The 22,738-nt window shown below is 40.5% G+C and overlaps 1 protein-coding gene across 1 annotated transcript in view; it reads left to right on the top strand.

The window, feature by feature from the left end:
* hydin (HYDIN axonemal central pair apparatus protein) overlaps positions 1–22,738 on the top strand; it is a 75,587-nt gene that overhangs the window by 49,614 nt on the left and 3,235 nt on the right. Inside the window, exons 37-72 of the mRNA XM_058646080.1 lie at positions 573–702; positions 1,633–1,725; positions 1,829–1,990; positions 2,701–2,822; positions 2,946–3,020; positions 3,930–4,482; positions 4,923–5,080; positions 5,454–5,618; positions 6,256–6,465; positions 6,558–6,749; positions 7,587–7,750; positions 7,865–8,047; positions 8,372–8,491; positions 8,598–8,757; positions 8,846–9,018; positions 9,552–9,750; positions 9,964–10,057; positions 10,473–10,566; positions 10,666–10,834; positions 10,921–11,003; positions 11,893–12,060; positions 12,188–12,272; positions 13,341–13,545; positions 14,145–14,377; positions 14,457–14,605; positions 14,696–14,891; positions 14,978–15,077; positions 15,797–16,036; positions 16,138–16,280; positions 16,727–16,954; positions 17,686–17,846; positions 17,962–18,056; positions 18,302–18,536; positions 19,502–19,702; positions 20,564–20,690; positions 22,259–22,424. Of these exons, the coding sequence (XP_058502063.1) occupies positions 573–702; positions 1,633–1,725; positions 1,829–1,990; positions 2,701–2,822; positions 2,946–3,020; positions 3,930–4,482; positions 4,923–5,080; positions 5,454–5,618; positions 6,256–6,465; positions 6,558–6,749; positions 7,587–7,750; positions 7,865–8,047; positions 8,372–8,491; positions 8,598–8,757; positions 8,846–9,018; positions 9,552–9,750; positions 9,964–10,057; positions 10,473–10,566; positions 10,666–10,834; positions 10,921–11,003; positions 11,893–12,060; positions 12,188–12,272; positions 13,341–13,545; positions 14,145–14,377; positions 14,457–14,605; positions 14,696–14,891; positions 14,978–15,077; positions 15,797–16,036; positions 16,138–16,280; positions 16,727–16,954; positions 17,686–17,846; positions 17,962–18,056; positions 18,302–18,536; positions 19,502–19,702; positions 20,564–20,690; positions 22,259–22,424 (6,031 nt within the window). The remainder of the gene's footprint in view (positions 1–572; positions 703–1,632; positions 1,726–1,828; positions 1,991–2,700; positions 2,823–2,945; positions 3,021–3,929; positions 4,483–4,922; positions 5,081–5,453; positions 5,619–6,255; positions 6,466–6,557; positions 6,750–7,586; positions 7,751–7,864; positions 8,048–8,371; positions 8,492–8,597; positions 8,758–8,845; positions 9,019–9,551; positions 9,751–9,963; positions 10,058–10,472; positions 10,567–10,665; positions 10,835–10,920; positions 11,004–11,892; positions 12,061–12,187; positions 12,273–13,340; positions 13,546–14,144; positions 14,378–14,456; positions 14,606–14,695; positions 14,892–14,977; positions 15,078–15,796; positions 16,037–16,137; positions 16,281–16,726; positions 16,955–17,685; positions 17,847–17,961; positions 18,057–18,301; positions 18,537–19,501; positions 19,703–20,563; positions 20,691–22,258; positions 22,425–22,738) is intronic.

Raw genomic sequence — 22,738 nt, 5'->3', positions numbered from 1 at the left:
TTCTCTTTTAGCAGTATATCTGTCACGTTTTGGGATATCTTTGCAATTCTTACACTGTCAATGTCAACACTGCACACACTGGGGCTCCTAGTACATCACCTACCAAGTTCGAAGCCTCTGAAGTGAACCCATTGGACAGTTATGCAATTAACAGACAAACAGACGTTCCTTGCACTCACTTATCCATAGAATAGTCTAAGTATGAATGCATGTGATTTATTCTGAATATTTTTGGTTAGGGAATGTAAAATTCCCCCGTTTACTCATGGAGCCGAACAAAGCAGGAGCTGCTCTAAAGAAGTAACAGTAGTCCCAGTCTTCCTGTTTTCTTATCTTTGTACTGTACACAAAAACGTTAGGTTACTCACGTAACCCCGGTTCTCTGATAACCGAGTGAGGTATCTCACTATGGGAAACGCCCTCTGCGTGACCGATCATGGAAGCTCCAATGACACTACGTCTGTCAGATACCGAGGGAGGTTTGAAAGAGAACATTGAATTTTCTGGTATTTACATTTCTCCACTGTATCTTGGGTCTTTTCCCTCCTCCTCTCTCACATCATCCTGTACAGATCATGCGTGTGATACCTGGTTATGATGACAACAACCTACTGCTGCTGCCCCCCAGGGTCCCAGGAGAAGGTCTCCCCAAAGAAGTCATTGACTACTACAAGAAGTATTGCTCCCAGCTGAAAGACAGCGGTAGTTTCAGGCGCTCATCGACACTCATGTCATCATTTACTAACAATAAAATCATAAACCTACAACATCCAACCCCTTGATCATGACTCTCATCCACACACAAGACTAGGATCAATAATTCCCATAAATATATTATTGTTTTCACGTGACTATTGCCGCTTTTCCACTGCACGGTCCCGGCACAACTCGACTCACCTCGGCACGGCACGTTTTTTTTGCTTTTCCATCAGCGATTGTACCTGGTACTATACAGTAATGTAAAACCAAACCCGTGCCGAGGAAAGTCAGGACCATGGCACATGGGATGATTAATAAATCAGCCCACTTCACTTTATTCTGAATTTGCATATCTTTCACATGCATGTGGTTATTACAGATTAATCGAGTAATCGTTTGGTTCAGAAAATGTCAGAAAATGTAGAAAAGTATTGATCAGTGTTTGTCAAACCTGGAAATGATGATTCTCTCAAATGTTTTGTTTTGTCCACAAACAATTATTCAGTTTGAATGATTTCTTTGTTCTATGGAGCAAAGAAAATATTCACATTTAAGAAGCTAAAACGATCAGAAATCATGTTTTAATAAAGAAAAAACCCTAAAAACCAATAAATTGATTATCAAAATAGTTGCCGATTCATTTATTATCAAAATGAATCGAATAATTGTTTCACCCCTAGTTAGGCCTGTATGCTGAGCTGCTGACACTGGATTCTTACACATAACATGTCACAGGTATATTGCCTGCTATATAAAAGACAAAAATAACACATAATTTAAATGCCGTGGCTTTGTATCAGGCCTTATAACAGCAATTTTAAACAGAATTGCAAAACGTATTTATATTTAATAATGCAGTTCACACTTGGAGAATCGCTGACCTACACACTCTCCTGTGTACAAGCTTAATTTTTCCTCTTAAATGCATTTCAGAGATCTCTGCAGAGATAAGCAGGAGGGGACCAGGTCTGTCTTCAGCCATTGGCAAAGGAATTGCTGTCATTGTCTATGGTGCTCCACTGACAGGTACAACAACAGTGATTATGAATTACTATTGTGAGTTTATGGTGAGTGTGCGTGCATGTGAAAATGCCTGAATGTCTTATTATTTCTCCGTCTTGTTCCCCAGATGGGTCATACACAGCGATTGCTGTGGCTCAATACTACGGAGGGGCGTGTCTGAGTGTTGATGGTGTGGTCACAGATGTGCTGAAACATGGCACTTCTCCTATCGCTCGCAAGGCAAGGCAGCTCTACGACTCTGCTGCTAGTGTTTATGGGAAGAACGCGGGTAACTGTCGCAAGTCTTTTGTGTTCTTCTTTGTGTTCTGGGAGTTTTAGAGGTTATGGTGTTTGCGTGGACAGATGAATAATGCTTTACTAGACTGTTAACATGCTATGTAACATTCTAATCAACAGTGCAATGTTGTTCATGTTAATATAATAAAACATTTGAAATAATGTTAAAATAAAATAATTAGTTAAAAGTTAAAATAATGCACAATACAAGCATTTTGAGTCCCAAGCGTGACTAATTGAAAGTAAACGAGACTTTTGAATTCCATTTTGAATTCAAAAGTCCAAGCCCCCGTTTCTTCAGACTTCCCTCCGAAGCTAGGAACGTGCAGCGAACACAGATTCACGAGCACTGCGCCTAATCATTTTTTGGACACTTCTATTGACAACGTGATGATGAAAAACAACAAATACTAAATAAAAAAGTTAAAGCTACCGGTCCAGTAGAAACAGCACCACCATGGCATCACTTTGCAGCCCTTTCTGAGCTTTCAGTTGTCGCCACTGTTCAACCGCTGCACCGATATTCACTCTCGTCTTGGATCGCTCTGCATAAGCCGTTTTCTTGGCAGTAGCTTTTGCCAAAAAAATGATCTCCCACCCTACCTTTAAGTCATGATTTTAATGTGTCAATGGTGTATAGGCTAAGGCAAGTAATGCAAACATGAAGGTCCAAATGAAAACATCTACTTGCTTCCATTGAAGGTCTTGCAAAACATGCATCTTCAGTAAACGCTGAAGCCCGACATTCAGCTCGCAGATCAAGCTCTCTGCGGGTCTCTTCAGCTGCACGTGAGGCCGAAAAGCCGTACATGGACCTTTGCCTGGTAATTTCCTCGAGTCCTGTATTGTCAATAATTGTTTTATATGTTTTTTTTATTTAATTTTGGTAGTTGTATATAATTTAGGTGGTTGTATATAATTATGATTAAGACTTTACTCTGCTTCAGGGAGGAACTGTGACCACACTATGCCGACTGTTACCTGACCAGCTACTGGTTGATATCCTGGCGGAAAGATTTCAGGTAAAAACGCACACTATTTTTCTGTGTCAGAAAGTTGACAGCAGTTGCGTTTATTGTGTGTTTTCGTGTCTGTCACAACAGACTTTTTATGTCACGACTGAGCAGGTGAGGCAGAAGAAGCACTAAAGCAAGACCACTTTGTACAACAACGCTACGACTTGAAAACACCGTGAAACGTTTCAGAAGTGAATTCTGCTGCTAAAAATAAACATTGAATGTTCAGTAGGACTAGGACAATCTTATTTTAATCACTGTTACAATTTTGGCTTGGCGTGAACACGATTGTGCAGTATTTAAAATTCTTGCTGCTGCTGCTGTTTCCTGTTTCATGCAGCTCCAATTCATTTTCCTGGATGGAGTCTGGACAAGTCACACTACATTACAGATATACAACAGATAACTTAGCAAAGTACTGTAGAAACACATCTACAGAAAGCATTGTGTGTGTATAAGGTGGGGTTAGAGGGGCCGGAGAGACCAGGTCATCAACCGCAGGGTCCTAGAGACCACAGACTAATTTGGTAGTTACTCACAAAGTTTTTTTGGCAGTGTAATGCCTTTTTTTCTACACCAACATTCTAATTCTAGTACTAGTGTGGATGGCAATGTGAGTTCATCACGATACAATACGTGATACATGGTCCACAATACCAATAATATAGGCATTGTCGTGCAATAGCAGCGTTTGTGTGCTTTAATTGCAGTGTATCAAAAGGACAATGTGGGAAGAAAGCCCTGACAGCCTGTTGTTTAAAAAAAAAGATTCAATACTTACCATGTTGACATAGTCGATAATGCATGTTAAACAGTACATGATAAAATGAATAATAAGTAAACAAACAAACATGTGTTTAAGAATTATCTTTATTATGGGTTTGTGCTCTCTTTTCTTTGTTATTGTGACAACAGGAAAACGACTGTCACCGTGGCGTCGTGATCGAAGGTCTGAAGTCTGTGTTCACCGAGTCGGTGGCGAGCACACTGCAACTTGTCCTCAAGGCCCTCAAGAACCGCAAATACATCTACGCGGTCAACTTGTATGACTCCTACACTGCCAACTTGATCGAGGAGAAACGGAAGGAAATAAAGGAGAAAGAAGAAGCCGGCTGTAATGGAGAGATGCCGACCGTGATGGAGAAAACCCACACTTCAAAAAAAGGGGAACCGGTGAACTCTCACGTCCCTGCTGCTGCCGTGATAGAGGAAACGCCGAAGGAAAGAGAAGAGGAAGAAGACAGCTGTGCATCGTCAACGCCAACTTCAGAGGACAACCAAACTGAAAGGAAGCGAGAAGGGGTCAGTTTGTCCGACAGCAACGTCCCCGACATGGAAGAGGAGAAGGGAAAAGAGCAGAAGGACGGCACAGCTGCAAAACACCAAAGAAGAAGAAAGGAAGACATGGTCAGCTTGTCTGACTCCTATGCTTGTACCATGGTACAGGACAAACCACAGAAACCTCAAGGTAAACAGTCTACCAGCACACAAACACACACACACACACACACTCACTGGTTTTCGTGACATCAGAGGACATTACATTGACTTCAGCTTAACTTTAAAACATGTCTTCACCTTAAAATGGAATAGTTTACTCTATGGGGACTTGATTTTTTTGGATAGTCCTCATAATGTGAATGTGTAAACAGATTTAGGTCCCCACAACATAAGGAATACCAGGTACACACGCTCACACACACGCAATATTTATGAAACCTGTGGAAAAGTGTGTGTTGAACTCAGAGCCTCTGCCAAAAGGAGATAATGGGGAAATAAAAGCAAAATTATTTGGAATGCACTGGCACTGGAACAGTTTTAATAATATACAGCATACAATGTCTCGTAATATAATAATCTGATTCTTCTATTCTTTTTTTTTATATATCCTCTTTGTTGTCACTACAGGGTCTCATGCACGAGCGGATGACGAGTCACAAAAGAGAACAGACATTACGAATATGTTATTACGAATGCCCGCTGTCATGAAATACCAACAAGACCACCCACCGCCAGCACCACCGGCAGACTCTTCTCATCACCCAGACGCACAGGAGAAAGAAGAGGTGAGTAGAAATACACTGCACCGTCTTCTAACCAACACAACCATCCTCTTTTCTCTCCACTGGTGTATACTCAATGTTAGAATTGATTTTAAACTTTTAATGTTTGTTTTTAAAGCTCTTAATGGCCTTGTCAGTGTTGTTCAGTAGTAATAAAATAAATAAACAGATGTTGCACCCCATGTCACGTTTTGAAAATAGCAACTTGTTTCAACACACAAAACTATAAAGTCAAGTATTTCCATATACATTCTCTATTTCATCTTCAGGCAGAAAATTGCTTTAAGTTTGATTTAAGTTTATGTTTTTTTTAAAAGTAACAACTTGAAAACATACATGTTTTGTCTTCTGTCATCACCTTTGCTTCTGTGTCCAGGCTCTCGTGAATGAGCTGCTGTCCCTGTTCAGTGCATATAAGCTGAGTAAGATGCAGGTGGAGCACATTCTGCAACACTGGGACCGGACCCATGCACTGCTCCTGCTTCCTGTCCCCCAAGAAGAAACTCCGCCTGTGCCAGAGGAGGTGGTAGTTGACAAACGGGTCAGTTTGCACACCTAAGTACACCAGGAATGTTGGTTGGGTTTTGAAAATCGCCCTAAATAGACACGGGTCATTGCAAGTGCTTGAATTTTGTGCAAGAAAGACGTTAAGTTGATATTTAGGTCAACATCTCCCTTGTCTGTTACGACGCCACCTGCTGTTCTCTCCACCATTTGACGTGAGATTCCATGCAGAACAATGAGCGAGTCACGTTAAAGCAAGAGAGAGAGCGTGACGACGTGATGCCTGGGAAATGAAAATTCCAAGATCTCTGTCTCACCAAAAACAATTAAAAAGACTGATTTGACCAAGATCCCAAGGACAAACACTTGGGAGAAGCCATGGGCGAAGTGACTCTTTCAAGTTGCCCTCCCATTTTAAGCTCTGTCAGTACATTTGGTCCTTGAATTTGAGGGAATTGGTCCTGAAAAGTCCTTGAATTTGATCTCAACCAAGGTGTGGGAACCCTGATTTTAGTGATACTGCAGTGTTTAGAGTAACAATGAAATGTCTTACACCAAACTTTTTGTAAAATACTTCTGCTACTACTAATAATAATACTTAAGACAAACATGTTGAGCATTATTGCCACAGCTCGATCCCAACAATCTCCTCATTCATAATCCTGTGTACACAGAACTTTGTTGACAAGAAAGGCAAGAAAGCCAATCCCAAGGCAGCGTCTCCGATGCCAAGTCAGATGACAGCACGATCCGAAGCAATTAATGGCAGAGCCAAGTTGCCAAAGAACTTCATCCCGCTCATTGTGCTGAATTTATTAGAGACAGATGGTCCACAATGTGCCGAAAATCTGCTCAAAGGCACTGCCCTGCCTTCACTGGATGAGGTAGTTTTTTTTTTTTTTGTCATTAATAGTTTTTTTATGACTCAATTTTCCTTAAACCGTCTCCTTTTTCTTCTTCCTTGATGTCCCAATAGGTTCTGGACGATTTAGGGCTGGGAGCCACCATCGCTCCCACCGTCACCCTGTCAATATTCCCTTTTCCCAAAGACAGACAGGAATCAAACAATCAACCCATCTGTGACTGTTTCACCCTCCTGGATCCTTCAGGGCTGGACAAACACAGTGAAGAGATGAAAGACTTGTTGGAGGACGTATTGTCTTTAAAGGTAGATGTCGTTTTACGCTCAGAATGAGTTGTTTTCAAGAGCGACGAGATTTACCAGTACTTTGCTCTTATTAACTACTAAGTTACAGACATTTACTTAACTGTGCTGCAGCAGGGACACGGGAAAACTGATTTTAGCCGCTGAACAAAAGACTCACCTAATTTACACCCACAGAGTATAGATGTTAGAAAATATTGAATGAGAACTAAATACAACAGTGCAAAATTACAACTCCTGAGTAAAGAATTACGGAGTCTCACCATGATGCAAAAACACACAGAAAAGAGCTCCCACTTTATTTAAAATTCCAAAAATGAAGAAATGAAGTAGAGAAGAAGAAACAGAGAGAAGAGCAGACTGCTGCTGTGAGGCTGCAGTACCACTGAGAGAGAAAGGGGGAGCCAGAGAGCAGGACTGTAGCTGTACCTGCTGAACAGTGACTAAAATGGTTAAAAATGTCACTTATTTACATGTTTGTTAACCATGTGGTTTGAAACCAGAGCGTTTGCATTTATATTAAGCAGGTCAACACGTGTGCGCGTTTGTGTGAGTGTGTGTTCCGCTCCTGCATTGGACACGGACTCACATACACGTGCTTTAGGTAAAGCAGGTGAAACTTTCATGTAAGGATGACAGTCACAAGAATGTTTTTATCACTTACCAAAACTTGTAGTTTGTAAAACAGGGACTCACTCTTCTGCACCAAAGCCCATAGAGGAAATCAAGAGTTTTTAGCCTGTGGGGGACACTGACAGCTGCTGTTCCACTTAGGTATATTATACTATTATATTATAGGTATATGGTAACTGTTCTTTTAAGGGATGTTTACTTTCAAAGGACAAGGATAAACGGGGTCGAGAGTGTCAGAGGGCCAAACGTCAAGCATCAGCCAAGGCTAAACCAAAGGGCTCGACCCGGTGTATGCTCCCCGTCTCCACCAAGATGGACAGCAATGAACAAGAACAACACCTGGGAATCTTAGAGCTGAAACGTCAACAGAGGCGAGCGTGAAAAAAAATACACTATATTTGTTGTCTTTTTTTGCATTTCTTTCCCTGTTTAAGTTACTAACTCTGTGTGTGTGTGTGTGTGTGTGTATGTGTGTGGACGTGCAGCCTGAAGTCATTCCGCTGGGTTATACCTGCAAAGAGTGAGGTGGTCCTGAAGATCTGGTTCTACTCAGACTCGCTGGGGACCTTCGAACAGGCCTTCAACTTTGAGTTGGTGGGGAACCTGAGACACTACGAGCTGCTCTGCCGAGGAGTCTGCACTTACCCCGCCATCTGCCAAAACTACATGTTAGTCAGCATTTTTGTTTTTGGGGTTTATCACAGATAAAAGAAAAAAAACACAAAACAAACAACAATTTCTTTCAATTAGTTGGGATGGTTGAGTCGACAAGTCCTAACGTTTGTTTCCCCATTCTCTTTCTTAGCTGGGAATCTCATTATTATTTGGGAAGAAGTAATATTTATTGCTATTATTTTTTTTCCTACATTTTCACCCAATTCCAAACAATTCATACGTCAAATTTATTTGGCTAATTCAGGACTCGTTATAATAAAACTCTTGACAAAATTTTGACTGGACTTGGACTTATTTATCATGTATGTTTTCCCCAGAACTCTTTTTGCTCACAGTAAAAAGGTGCCACAAGTTGAGGAGGGGCTGCACAAGACCTACATCATCAATCCTGGATACTTTGAGTTTGGGCCATTAATTTGTGGCAAAACCAGAGAGAGGTAAAGGGACGTAGAGTAGAGTGGTGGAGGAGAAAACATCATGTGTGTGTGAATTTATCATTCTTTTTTTTAATCCCTATTCTGTATTCTCTGTGCATGTTTGTAGATACAAGGAAAATGAGTTTCCAGAGAACACAGAGAGGTTTGTGATTCAGAACAATTCAGGCATGGAGGCGGAGGTTCAGTTCCATTTCCATCACGACCACCAGGCCGCCACATATCTGCTGGATCCCACAACCATGACCCTAAAACCGTACCAGAAGAGGGTACGTCACGCTGTCCGCTAAAAAGAATGTCCATTGATATTAATCGTACAAAAGAGCTAAATTACACAAGTCACTCTGTTTTATCCAGGATTTGAAAGTATGGGCCTACCCAACCAAAGTGGGACACTTTAAGGACAGTGTTGTGTGCTGCATCAAGGACAATCCAGACGTGGTGGTCATCAACCTCTCGTGCTGGGGCGCGTGGCCAGAGCTGGAGCTGGAAAACAAACATATGCACTTTGACAGGATTCTACTGCACAGGTAAATGTGTTTTTTATAATGTAGTTTTAAAAGTGAAGTAATTTTTTTATTTGGCCTTAAAGTGGAAATCACAACAACCACAAAAAGAAAAAGCACAGCAGCAACTCTCATTCAGAGTGCGAGATTGTACTCAAAAGTCTTCCAGGAAAAGCAGGAAAAGAACAACTCACCAGCCTGTATAGTGTTGAGTATATTATACTCCATATGTGTCTTCTGTGGAGATGTGTATCTGGTACAAAATAATCTATTCATACAATGTGTGAAACTTAGAGGATAAGGATAAATGACAACTAAACGAAGTTAAATGAAAATACACAAGGAGTAAAACTCTATATGAACAAAAAAAAAAAACATTTCAGTTTTGTTTTTACTCTTAGTCATTGTGTTTTGCACTTCAAGGCCACCATATATGTTCCTAAAGCTCTACAAAGAGAGCAAGCAGCATGAAAAAGTAAAAAATACTGTACATCAGTTACAGGGACAGTAGCAATTACTGACTGTCTAGGCCCCCCTTTTTTTCTCACTCTCTGTAGGCGAGAGAGCCGCAGCGTGACGCTACATAATAAGACCGCTCTGCCTGTGTCATGGAAACTGCACGGTTTAGAGGACTTGGGTGATGAGTTCAGTGTCCCAGAGGATCACGGCACCATCTTACCTCACACATCTTACCCGCTGACTGTGCACTTTGGTGCCAAGAGGCCGCTCCACATCAAGAAGCTCCTACGACTAGAGGTAAACAAACATCACGACAGTAGCGGTAAATATTCATTGCGAAATAGTTCCAAGCACATACGTGTGGAGTTTGGGAGTTCATAATCCTGCATGGTTCTGCTTTAAAACACGTTCATAACAAGGTTGTTCAAAGATGTGGAAAACTTGGTCAGATAGAGATGCACAGAGATAGTTTCATGTATGTAAAAGTGTCCATGATGTGTTTTGTTTCAGGTGTGTGACGAGGCCAACATTCTCGGCATCGTAAACACCGAAAACATAAAGGTGTCAGCTGAAGCCTACGATATAAATCTGGCCATCTCACCAGGTAGGACACAACAAGAAAACAACAACTCAATAATAATAATAATAATTATTATTATTATGGTCAAAAAAATTATCTTAGCGCTCTATAAATACACAACTAGTCTCAGCGTTGTAAGTCAGGCAGACAGTTTTATTTGAAAAGTACATTTTATACACAAACGCTACCTTTCAGTAAGATTTAAAAACAACATATAGGCAGATTATTGATATAAATCAATGCAATTTTTAAATTCATAAAAGAAATGATAAGCTTCCTTTAAAAGTGTTAATAAGAGGAGTAAGGAGTAAAACTATTCATGTAAGAATAAAAAAAAAAAGAAGGTGTTTTTCGTTGAGTGTCTAAGTTTAACCCCGGATGTTACTAACAGAAAATGATAATAGAAGTTAATTTACTATGTGCTGCTCTTTTGTGGTAGATGGATGTCTGGATTTTGGAACCATCAAGGTCTTTAATGAGTCCAAAATGACTCTCAAGATGAAAAACCAAGGAAAATATGAAATTTCCTACACGTGAGTATCATAATACAGCAACAGTAAACCTACTCTATGAAATTTACTTTATGTCACCATATGTTTTTTCTTTAACATTTATTCTTTTCTTAACTCCAGGTTTTCAGTGAAACGAACAAACTCAACCCAGCCAAAGTTGGACTCCATGTTCACCGTTTCCCCCCAGTACGGTTCTCTAAAGCCCCACGAGAAGGCCACGATAGTGTCAATTATCTTCAACCCCTCAGCAGAAGTATCACTCAAAGAGCAAGCTGTGCTGCCTTGCCAGGTCTCAGCCTAAACTCTGGTTTTTAAATGAACTATATAAACAAGAAGACAACTATATAAAACACTCACTAAACTTCTCCTCTGCAGGTGATTGAACCGCACATTGGGAGCGTCGGTGAAATCATAGCCATGTTATCCTTCAAAATTTCAGCTCAAGCCGTCTTCTCCAGGTGAAAGCATGACTCATGGTGTCTGTCATCCTTTTTATGATAATATGCTCTAGTTATCAAAAGTGATATATGTAAAATATGTACAACAAGACGCTGCACTTCACTCAGCTTTACACTGTGTTAATGTACAAAAACATGCACAAATAATTGCCCCATTGCCTGTTTTATTTTCATAAAAATTGAACCTATTTGGTTAATTCTGAGTGTATAACAATAAGTGGATATTGAGAGTAAAAGTGTGTCTCCTTTAAAACACCAGTGTAGCATTATCACAGGATGAGAGGAGACAACAAGGCAACATTACCAGACCATAAAAATGTTATATACGTTAAATATCCATCAACAAAGTGTATAAAAGGGAGGGAGAGATAAAGTGTTAGATAACCTTGGCTGAAGTTCTCTGTTTTTAATCCTGGCATCAACTTCCTCTTTGCTTTTCACCATCTATACCCTTTCTTAATGAGACGTTTTTGAGGGGGATACTGAGGCTTTTTAGACTCAGTTTTGTTGCTTAGTTGCTTGCTGCTGTCTGCTCACTCTGCTGGCATCCTGTGTGTTGAAGTGCTACTAGCTGTGTTACTAGACGGGCAACAGTGGGTGGCGCAACAGACCAAAACACCACACAGAAATGCAGTTTGTGGCCCGCAAATGAAAGTTTGTTTTGTGAATAAAGTCTGCACTACAGGTATCATTGAAGCCAGTATTATAATCTTTTATATAAATGTTTTTTTTTCCTCAATCTCTGATGACAAATTGTGGAAATCTGAGGTCTAATATCATAATATTCTTACATACATTATATCACCTTTTAACAAATTACAGTACAGTCAATGCCAATATTGTGATGTGTAGCATCCCGCTTTAAAACCTTTTCAATATCTTTCTTCAGGTACAAGATCTCACCTGCCCATGAACTCAACTTCGGTCCACTGGTCTATCATGGCAGCAAAAGAAGCCAGAGCTTCAATATTGTCAACAACGGACTCTTTGAGTACAGTTTCGCCATCACCAACCAATCTCCACCGGCTCTGATCCCAGACTCATCTATAATATTGAGGTAGGAAAATAGAACACACAGTATACATACATTTGGTAAATACATGTTTCACTGACTGGATAAAATGTGTTGCCTTTTTGAAGTTGTGTCATGTTAATGTAACTCTGTCACTGTGTCTTGGTCTCAGGGGTCCAGTTAAGAAGATACAGATGAATGCGGCCAATTCCAGAGCGAGGCGTGAGTCCTTACAGAAGGACACTAGTATTGTACAGGTAAGAGAGTGACAGTTGTTGTTTTGTTCTTGTGCTTGTGGGGTTTTTTTTGTAACTTGTGGTTCTCTTTCAAACCTCCCTCGGTATCTCACTATCGGAAACGCCCTCTGCGTGACCGATCATGGAAGCTCCAATGACACCACGTCTGTCATATGACAGACAAATCAGATCGTGATGCACGGCCCAGCTTGGCCCCCTTATAAGCGCCCTGTGCGCTGCACCCGCCATTCAGTGTTGCCAACTTGGCGACTTTGTCGCTAAATCTGGCGACTTTCCAACGCCTCCTTGCGACTTTTTTTGTCAAAAGTGAGTAGCGACAAATCTAGTGACTTTTCTGCCGTTATTGGAGACTTTTGTGGTGTTTGCAGACTCTCATGTGAAAGCACGTATCACTCTGCAGTTACTGTGCTCAACAAGCAGTGGGTGACAACCCACCACGAGTCGCGGCTTTGTGGGCTTCGGAGCATGCAAATCCGGGAGTGGGCTATATCTCTCATAGTGAGATACCGAGGGAGGTTTGATGGAGAACGTTAGGTTACTCACGTAACCACGGTTCTCTGATAACCGAGTGAGGTATCTCACAACACTGCCCTACTTGCATAGGTGGGGTGGAAGAAATACGCTCGAGAATGGCGTATCTGTGGTTGTTTGTAACGGAGCTCAGTGGCTAATTAACCATCATTTAGTTAAAACTTTGAACTCTGAAACACAATTTATGATTGTTGAAATCATCTTGAAGCCAGCAAAGCCATCAATAAATCTGCTAGGATTTAAGGGAAATTAAATATGGTGCTGTAGGAGTCTGTAAAAGTTTGCAATGGCAGCTTCTGCAATCGATGTAATCCATACAGCACCTCCTGTTTGTTTGTGCTTTAAGCGTACGTATGATCCGTACGTAAGTCCTCAGGAAAATTTCAGTTGGGGTGGAGGCTTATTTACGTCACACTTCCTGGACTTCCTGGGTTTTTAAAGTGGAAGACTATCTACATCTCCCTTGATCTCTTCTTATGTCTGACTCCCATGTTCTCATGCACCTCTCCCTCTCCTCCTCTCACGTGTCTGCTCTAGAGCCGCCTTGCCATGGGCATCTTCTCGGTGACTCCCTGCACTGGAAACCTAAAGTCCGGGTGTCAGCAGACGGTGATAGTGGACTGTGCCGCTGATCAGCTGGGCAGCTGGAGCCAGGGTTTGCTCATCAACATCACTGGCCGTGATCCAGCAGACCATCCAAACGGTATACCGTACAAGCTGCTGGCTGAAGTCTGCAAGCCGAGTAAGTCATCTTGTGGTTGGATTCTATCTGGATTCCTGTGTCTTCTGACACAGGAAAATGTGTTACTGACCACCTCGAATGACAAAAATTAGGTTTTAAATTGGGTTTTAAACTGTGTAAAGTTCAGCAACATGCTCCACACATTGCCCCACATGTTCAGTGTGGACCAAAGTCTGCAAACATCACTGTTTACTGAACATGCCTAATATATTCTGAACAGAAGACTGGAGGGAAACTGTTTTCAGTCTTAACTCCATACTTCTTTACTCTAGTTTTCAGTTTTTCCACATGTTCTCAGCCACTATTTTTTAGCATATATAATTTAAATGCAGTTATTCTTCAACTGTGCAAATACTGCAAAAAATGCCTCTAAAAAAACAAGAAAATATAACCACTACTATAGGAAAATTATTAGTTTCAAGCTATTTTTAGTATCTTTAGCCTTCATAAGTAAATAAGTCCAAAAAATGGTGTGATTAGATAAATACACTGAATTCAAGTCAGTTACACAAGTACAAATTTAAATATTTTTGCTGTAAACTGACGACCTGTCCCATTTTCTTCTTTTAACATGATTATTTTTTCAAACGTTTGTGAAGGCATATTGTTAGACGTGGCCTCCGTGTTTGAGGAGCACCATCTGTGCCACACCAGCCAACAGCTCTCCTCTGAGGAGTTCAGCGACGCCGAATGCATTTACGTCCTGGACGAGAACAAGTTGATATTCAACAAAGTCCTGGTCGGACAGACTGGCCAAGCTCGCATCAAACTCACCAACAACAGCAAAGTGCCCTGTGTGCTCTTCATGTGCCTCAAATTGGGCAGCTGCAAGGTAATGTGTCTAAAGCTTAAAACTCATCGTTGGTTGTGTTACAGTAGGTTAAAAAAATGTCTGTGGTTTTTTTGTACAGGCGTCGCGTAACGTGGACGTTTTTGATTTATCTACGACGACGCTGACCCTTCCTAGCAAGTCTCACACGTTTGTTGTGGTCACCTTCACACCGCGGTCTACACAGCTGTACAGTTCTCTGTTTGAGGTGGCAATGGAGGGAGCCAGCAGGTATATATACAACTGTGTATATTGCAAGGTTGATTCCTGTTTGATTTTTTACTAACCGTTTCTTTCTTTCTTCCTCCCGGCTGGATCCAGAGCGACACCTTTGGTTAAGAACAAGGTGCTGGAGTTTGACCTAATGGGGGAGGGCAACCTGCCCAGTGTGTGCGTGGTGCATCCGTCGCTGATGAACAGCAGAGGAAGTCTACTGTTGCCGTTCAGACGCGTGTTACTCGGACAGAGGCGTACCCTGCCTCTGGTGCTGCTGAACGATGGGAAATATCCAGCCCAGGTGAAATATTTATATAATTTTTACGTTTTATTTTGTTTTTATTGTAGTGAGAACTGTGTGGACTAAGCTTTTTATTTGATGTGCAGGTCCAGATTGACTTGCAGGATAAACACGGTGTTTTCACCCTCGAATCGACTTCTGACTGCAGCTCCATCTACACTGACCTGGAAGGCGACGATGACTCAGGTAACGCTCTGTGTACAGTGTCATACATCCAGTCTTTACCTTTTTTAACTGGTAAAGTCAAATAAAGTTAAGTTAATTCAAACTTCAGGTAGCAAGTGATGTGAAAATTAAATTGTAAAATAAAAAGGTTGACAAAACTAAAACTAATTACTAACACTCAAACAGATTAAGTTTAACTACAGATAGCAATTAATGAAATTGGTAACACTGAAATTAAGTTAATTCAAACTTAAGTTAGCGAAATTAAATGCAGACTGAAAAAGACAAACGTTGACAAACTTGATAATTACTTTAATTGATAACACTCAAACTAAGTTAACTAACTAAAGTTAGCAAGTTAACTTTAGTTTGATTAATTTCATCATTTCTAATTAATTTCATTGTTACCAATTGATTTTTTTTTCTTTTTAGTTAGTCAAATGTTTTCTTTTTTCAGTGTCGCTCAAGATTATAAATATTCACTTGTGTGGAATTGAACACAAATTGCAAAGATAAAATAAGTCACATTTTTTGACTAGTCTCTACAAAACTACAAAACCACATGTCAGAGACCAGACAGTAAAACTGGGCAAAATGGAACTTTTTAGTTGTTCTGGAGCCATAAGGTCTTCTTATTTGTCAAATTTAGAAAAATTGTGGGCAGAACTATTGTTTTAAACTAAAATGTCTGTAAGTTAATGAGCTTAAATGTAACCCTTCTTTTGCCTGTTCCTACACAGACAATCAGGCGGTGCGCAGAGCCACCCTGACGCTGAACGTGAATGAACAGGTGGAGTTTGAGGTCAGTTTTTGCTCCAACGAACCCCTGAGTGTCAAGGCCAAGATGACGCTGCAGGTGGAGGACAACAAGCAAAGCAGGACCATAATAAAAGTGACTGGGGAATCGCACCCAGAGATGATCTCTCTGGACAACATCGGCAGGTGTTTGCAGGAGATGGATCAGGAAGATTATGAGAAAGGTGAGAGAATGACGGCGGAGGACAGCATGGAAACATGGAAGTGTGTGTGTGTGGTTTTTTGTTTTTAATCCATCTACTAACCTTATGTCACTCTCTCACAGGCAGCTATGAGGTGCTGAACTTTGGCGACTGCCATGTGGATTGTCGTTATGAGGAGAGATTCACCATGACCAACCACAGCAGCAACCAGGCAATGAGGTTCGAGTGGCCTTCCCCTGGACACCATATCATCTTTTCCCCACAGGTACAGCAGTGAATGTGGGGAAGACATATAGATATTTAGAACCATTTGAATTTATAAAAACCTGTCCCACTGTGTCTTAGAGTCATAGAAGGTTTGATGATGGTGAAGAAATTTACAATCCTAATAACTTGGGATTGCAAATGTTAATAATCACAAATATTAATCAATAATAATCACAAATACGTTTTTTTTACCGCCGAGGAAATATTCAGTTTTGTTGCTCCGTCTGATAATAAGAATTAGCCAATGAAAAACACCACAGTGAAATATAGAATATACAGTAGGTAAGTTTGTTTAAAATGAAATGTCACTTATTTAAAGGTGTTCTGAAAAAGGTGGTGTTTTAAGTAATGTTTTAAAGACGAACAACATAATATAATATCTTTTATAATCACACGGTGACAGTAGGTTTTCTTAGGATGACGCTGTTGTTTACTCTGTTACAGGTGGGACACCTTCACGCCGGTTGCTCTAAGGAGGTGACCGTCACCTTTAGCTCCGTCCAGCCGGTGACGCTGAACAGCCGGGCAATGATATGTAAGCTCCACCAGTTAGTGTTCCAGCAGCCAATAGACCAGGTGCCCGACTGGGACGACCAGAAGAAGACCGTGCAGTGGCTGAGTGACTCCGAGCCCACTTCAGGAACACAGTCACAGCAGACCGAGAGGAGGAAGGTACAGATCTCACCTGTGACCAGAACACAACCTTTATATTTTAGTTCTTCTTATTGTTTTAATTGTTGGAGTTGTACTACCACGAAATTACCTTCTGTAAACTTGAAATCTACCTTACATACCATAGGAAGATGAGGGTGGCGTCCATTTTCAGTTGGGGGAAAAAGGGCAGGACATTTTGATATTCAAAAATGTATTGATACCAGACTGGATGATATTAGACAAAGCATATAGTAGGGATGCACAATATTATCTGCACGATATCGGCAGATATTGGCGAAGCTAAAAAACAAGTGGAAAATCCAAGAGTGTACTAGTAATACTTTACCACTTTACTTTTACTTTAGCAATACCAGTTATCTATAAGGTAAAATAAGATAATCCTTAATTCATCCCACATAGGGAAATTTGCAGTGTTACAGCAGCATAAAATCATAACAATGAAGAAAAGTAGAAATAAGATAGAAGGGAAAAACATACTATTAAATACTATTAAACCAACTGTGCTGCAGTTACATTTGCTTGCACTCTGTCCCTAAATATCTTTTAACAGCATTTGTTTCACATAGCTTCCACGTCATGAATCCATGTCAAGACAGATCAGATTTTGTCCCTAAACAAAGACAAAACTCACCTCTTATGTTTAAATTCATGTTCCGAGATGTTGGACAAAGAGAGCTAGAGAGAGCAGTGGTACCTGGTCACAATTTAAGTCACGTTTGTGTCTGCAGGTAACAAAGACCGAGCCGGAGCCTGGCTGCTCAACGCTTCACGGATCAGAGCGGGAGCTGGAGCTCCGAATCAAAGCAGCTTGTGACTACGCCAAGTTCACCTGCAGCAAGGACAGCATCAACTTCAGAGACACGCTGCTTTACCAAACCAGATTCGGGAAGTACGTCTACGTCGGGAATTACTCTTACAAAATGCATCGTTTAACAGATTTAAACTAAACTGGATACTACTGAGTTTAATTTCCACTGTGTGTGTGTGTGTGTGTGCGTGTACAGCCTGCAGATTACTAATCCCGGTAATGTCAAAGTGGAATTCCTCTGGAGAATCCGCATGGAAGCAAATACCAGCAATGTCAGCAGTGACCAGGAAGGTAGAACAAGAACATTACTGTCACATTATTGAGTTTACTTATATGGGTGCTTATTTATGGGTTACACAGTCAATTAAAGACCATTTTCTCACCACAACACCGATCGTGTAAGGCTGGCTTTCCGCTAACAGACAGTAGAGGGAGTAGACGAGCCATTCAACCATCACAATGACTCCAAAGCTTTTAAATGAGATTAAATGATCATGAATTGATATGAACATGTGTGGCTGCGTTGTCTGTTCCAGACGAGACGCCAATTCCTGGACAGGAAAGCAGCACATCAGAAGCGGCCAAGACCGAGGCCGATTCTGCCAGCGCCGTGTCCAGCCTGCTGCCGTCTGCTCTGCTGGAGAAACCTGAGCTGCCGCCGTTCAGTGTCGAGCCCGAGATTGGAGCCATACAGCCTGGTTCCACGCAGAAGTTCAGAGTTCACTTCTCACCTCTGGAGGTGGCCCACTTTCATGGCAAGCTGCTCTGCAGGTGAATACAATGTCAGGATTAAAAAAGAAAAATACAACCCACAACAGTGGAAAAAACCCACCACACTCTGAAAATGACTTTACTTAGATTTATTCATGAGTTCAGCTGTGAACACGTTTCCAATTGAGCTGAGTGAACCTGAGGGAGCCACGGGCGAAACGCGCCGTTCACTCATGAATAAATCCAACTAAACTCATTTCAGACTGCACTGTTGTTGTTGGTTTTTTTAACTCTTATTCTTAAAGTAAATACATGTGTTTAGGATTCAAATATATAGGAAGACAAAAGTTATAAATTATCTAAACAAACAAAAAACATTGAAGTTACGCGAAGGAAAAGGAGCAAGAAAAGGTTTTAATTTTGTAGCTTTTACCCTATTTTTACCTACTTTTTTCATTACTAATATCATCATTACTGCTTTATACAACCCAATGCAATGAAAACATAATGATTTCTTGTTATTTTTGTGGTACAGTGTTTAAAATTTAACATTTATTGGTGAAGTTGTATGTTACAGCTGAATATTCCTTCCCTCGCCCTTTCCCTTCATCAAAACTCAAAAGATGTTTAGTTTGTCCACTGTGGGCTACTATAAAAACAACATGCTGACCTGACCCCTGATGTCAATATAAAAGGCTCATTCTAGGGTAATGAAAAACAACAATTCATACAATCAGGTGATTGTGCACCTCGAATAACTTAATTGTCATAAGTATCATAATTTTATCTCCAATTTTTACCAAATACAAATCATTTCACCACATTTTACACACTGGAACCTTTATATACAGATTAATAACATATACACAGGAACAACTAAACCAATTCTATTAACAATTCATATGTATCTTCACCCATATACCTCTTTACATATCGCAACCTTGACTTTCTTCAGATATCAGTATCCAGTATCCTCTTTTACATCAAGGATAACATGTTTGTTATAATATGTGCATTTCTTTCAGTATTCCAAACCTGCGGAAGGGGGATAAGCCTCCCGTTATTACCGTGCGGGGCAGCAGTCTACTTCCCCACTTCCACTTTGACCTGGAGGACTCGGACTACATCAGCGGGAACCGACGCAGCCTGGAATTCAGGGACCCTCAAGACCGCGAGACGAGGGTCATCGAGTTCAACGCCGTTGGCCTTTCTGTGTCAACGAAAAGGTACTGAAAGAGACATAGACCATTTAATACATGTACTGTAAAATATCATTCCTTTGGCCATGAAATACAAGTTAATACGTTTCTATGTTTGGTTAAATCTACGTCTCTATTTTCTTGGAGAATTTAGAGTGGTTTATTTAAAGGGTTTTGGTTTAAAAAAGGGAAGTGGGGGTGTCTTCAAAAAAGAGGCCGAACATTGTTCTTCGTATTTTTGCTCATTTAGTGTGATTTTAATTCAAAGCTTGTTATTAATAGTGCACACAAGGGAAACATGTCTGTAAAATCTATTTTTAAACACTAGTAACTGACTGAAAGGTACAAACTGTATAGGTAAAATGTATAAAATTGAGGTAAAGGTAGAAACTTTATAGATAAAATGTGTACAATTGAGGTAAAGGTAGAAACTTTATAGATAAAATGTATAAAATTGAGGTAAAGGTAGAAACGTTATAGATAAAATGTATACAATTTAGGTAAAGGTAGACACTTTATAAATGAAATGTATACAATTGAGTTAAAGGTAGATACTTTATAGGTAAAATGTATAGAATTTAGGTAAAGGAAGAAACTTTATATATGAAATGTATACAATTGAGTTAAAGGTAGAAACTTTATAAATGAAATGTATACAATTGAGGTAAAGGTAGACATTTTATAGATACAATGTATAAAATTGAGGTAAAGGTAGAAATTGTATGGGTAAAATGTATAAAATTGAGTTAATGATAGAAATCGAACAACTTGACCGTCTGTGTTTTATTGAGTTGGTGTTTTGAAGGCAGCAGGTGAACTTTTATTTTCAAGTTCAACCACCTTGGAATCGGTTACAGTGTTTGTGTGTTTGCTTTGTTTACTCCACAGATCTTTTGCTGTGTTAAACCCGACCAGTGAACCATACCCGTATGAGTGGGTGTGTAAAGACACGGAAACCACTTCATTTCGCTGTCTCACCCCGCGTGGAACCATCCTGCCCGGGAAGAAAGTGGAGGTAATGTAAAGACTTATCTTATCTCGTAAAAACATTTCTCCTCCGTTTCTCCTGCAGTCTGTCCTCATTTTCACCTCAACTCATCTCTCTCTTCATTTTCCATCTTATTACTCCCTCACTGTCATTGTCCTCATCTCTCCGCGTGTCCCCACCTTAAAATTGTTAAATCTAATCAGTATCTAACTGCGCTGGTCCCTCTGTTTAATCCAATCTCATTTTAATGTAATCTTGTTATAGCACAGCTCATCTGATCTAATCTCTTCCTGCTTTCATTCGTCTCCCTCTAACCTGCTGTACTTTGATTTGATTTATTATGCACAATAAAATACACCCAAAAAAAGACAATTTGCCTCGACTGTGATCACAAAACTATTACATTATTATAATGCAGTATTTTATCATATTAACAACAAATGAAGGCGTAAAATGAATGTGTGTGCGTGCATGTACACCCGAGGTCTCAAAAACCCCCGCCCTCCCCAATTGATATCATGTGGCCCACCACTTAATATTAAGTGACAGATTAATTTTACAGCATAAATCATGTTTTCAGAAATAAGGAGTGGATCTGGGGAGGACACTTGTCTGTCCCCAGGTCATCCAAACGTCCCTGAGGCCTTCATATTGTCCTCTGGGGTCCGAGGAGGCACAGAGGATAATTAAAAAGTACCAGGACCTGGTGTTACGAATCAGTTTAGGACCCAAGAGCAGGCAGGCGAGGAGACATGGCAGTTTTAACTGTTTATTAAAAAAGGGTTAACAAACGTGAGGGAAACAGCAAGCAGCGATTAGACGCTACAGTAGGCAAAGTTTTCAGGAGTGCCGTGACGTTACCACAGAGGTGACTCTTATGATCTGGCAATGAGTGACTGCAGGACAGGAAATATAAAGGCTGAGCTGATGAGTGGATTGGAAGCAGGTGTTGGATGCTGGAGGTAGACACGGGAGAAAGGAGGAGATGCAGGTCGAGACAAGGTGGAGATAAGGTGGGACATGACACCTGGTCCATCAGTGCAGGGACAGCTGGAAGCAACTGCCGACCCACCGACCATAGGGACGGGGTGGTTAAGGGTCGAAATGCCCAGTGAAAGTCGGGAACCACCCGATGACATCTTCTCCTGTTTGAAAGCTTCAATCACTGACATGTGTCTGCAGAGGAGAAGCGTCTTCAGTAGATGTATTCAGCAGTTGTTGTAAACTATATATATCAGTTCATAGCAAAAAAAAACAACTTATTTTGAATTTTGGCAAAATATCGTCACAAATCGACCAACAGTTGCTTTCTCTCAAAACTATCCAGACTAGAAGCTCAGTGGCCCTCTGGTCGTTTGAGTTTGAGACCCCTGGTGTTCACACATGTACGTAGACAACATTGATACAATATTTTTTACATGAAAACAGAAAAGCAGGATTGAGATGATTTCAAAAGCATCTTTTTCAAGCAAATTCTCATTTTTCCTGTAAATTCTTCTTCTTCTTCTTCTTTGGTGTTTTCCTTCTCTTCTTCCTCTTTTACTGATCATCATCCCCTGAAATATCATTCTCTCCGTGTGTGTGTGTGTGTGTAGATGTGTTTTGAATACGTGGTTGAGGAGCTGGACGTGGTCGAATCGTACTGGAGCTTCGTCACAGAGACTCTGTCGCTGTCCACGCCCTTCCTGTGTGTGGGAAACACCAGAGAGCCTCTCGTGTATCTCAGCAGACCACACCTCGACTTCGGGGAGCTGATCCTTGGTAGGTGACGAGTAAAAGTATTACACAGTATTTTCATGTCCAAAGAGTCGAGGAGACTAGACTTATTTAATCCTAGCTCTGTTACAACCACTTTTGATTTATTTGTTTTATTTAAGATAATGTTTGGGCTTTCATTATCCTGTTTTTTTAAGTCTTGCATTTATTAGTGTCATATTTTCAGTATATACTGTAAATAAAACAGGTGAATTTCACTTTCATGAGTAATTTTCCTGACAAATGATCATGAAAATGCTGTAAACCTGTTGTGTTTCTTGGTGTTTTATGACAGTTGGTCTTTGTAATATGGCATTACT

The sequence above is a fragment of the Solea solea genome, chromosome 12, assembly GCF_958295425.1.
Source record: "Solea solea chromosome 12, fSolSol10.1, whole genome shotgun sequence".
Taxonomy (NCBI): domain Eukaryota; kingdom Metazoa; phylum Chordata; class Actinopteri; order Pleuronectiformes; family Soleidae; genus Solea; species Solea solea.
Note: the sequence above shows the minus strand (reverse complement) of the source record. Positions and strands in the feature narration are given on the sequence as shown.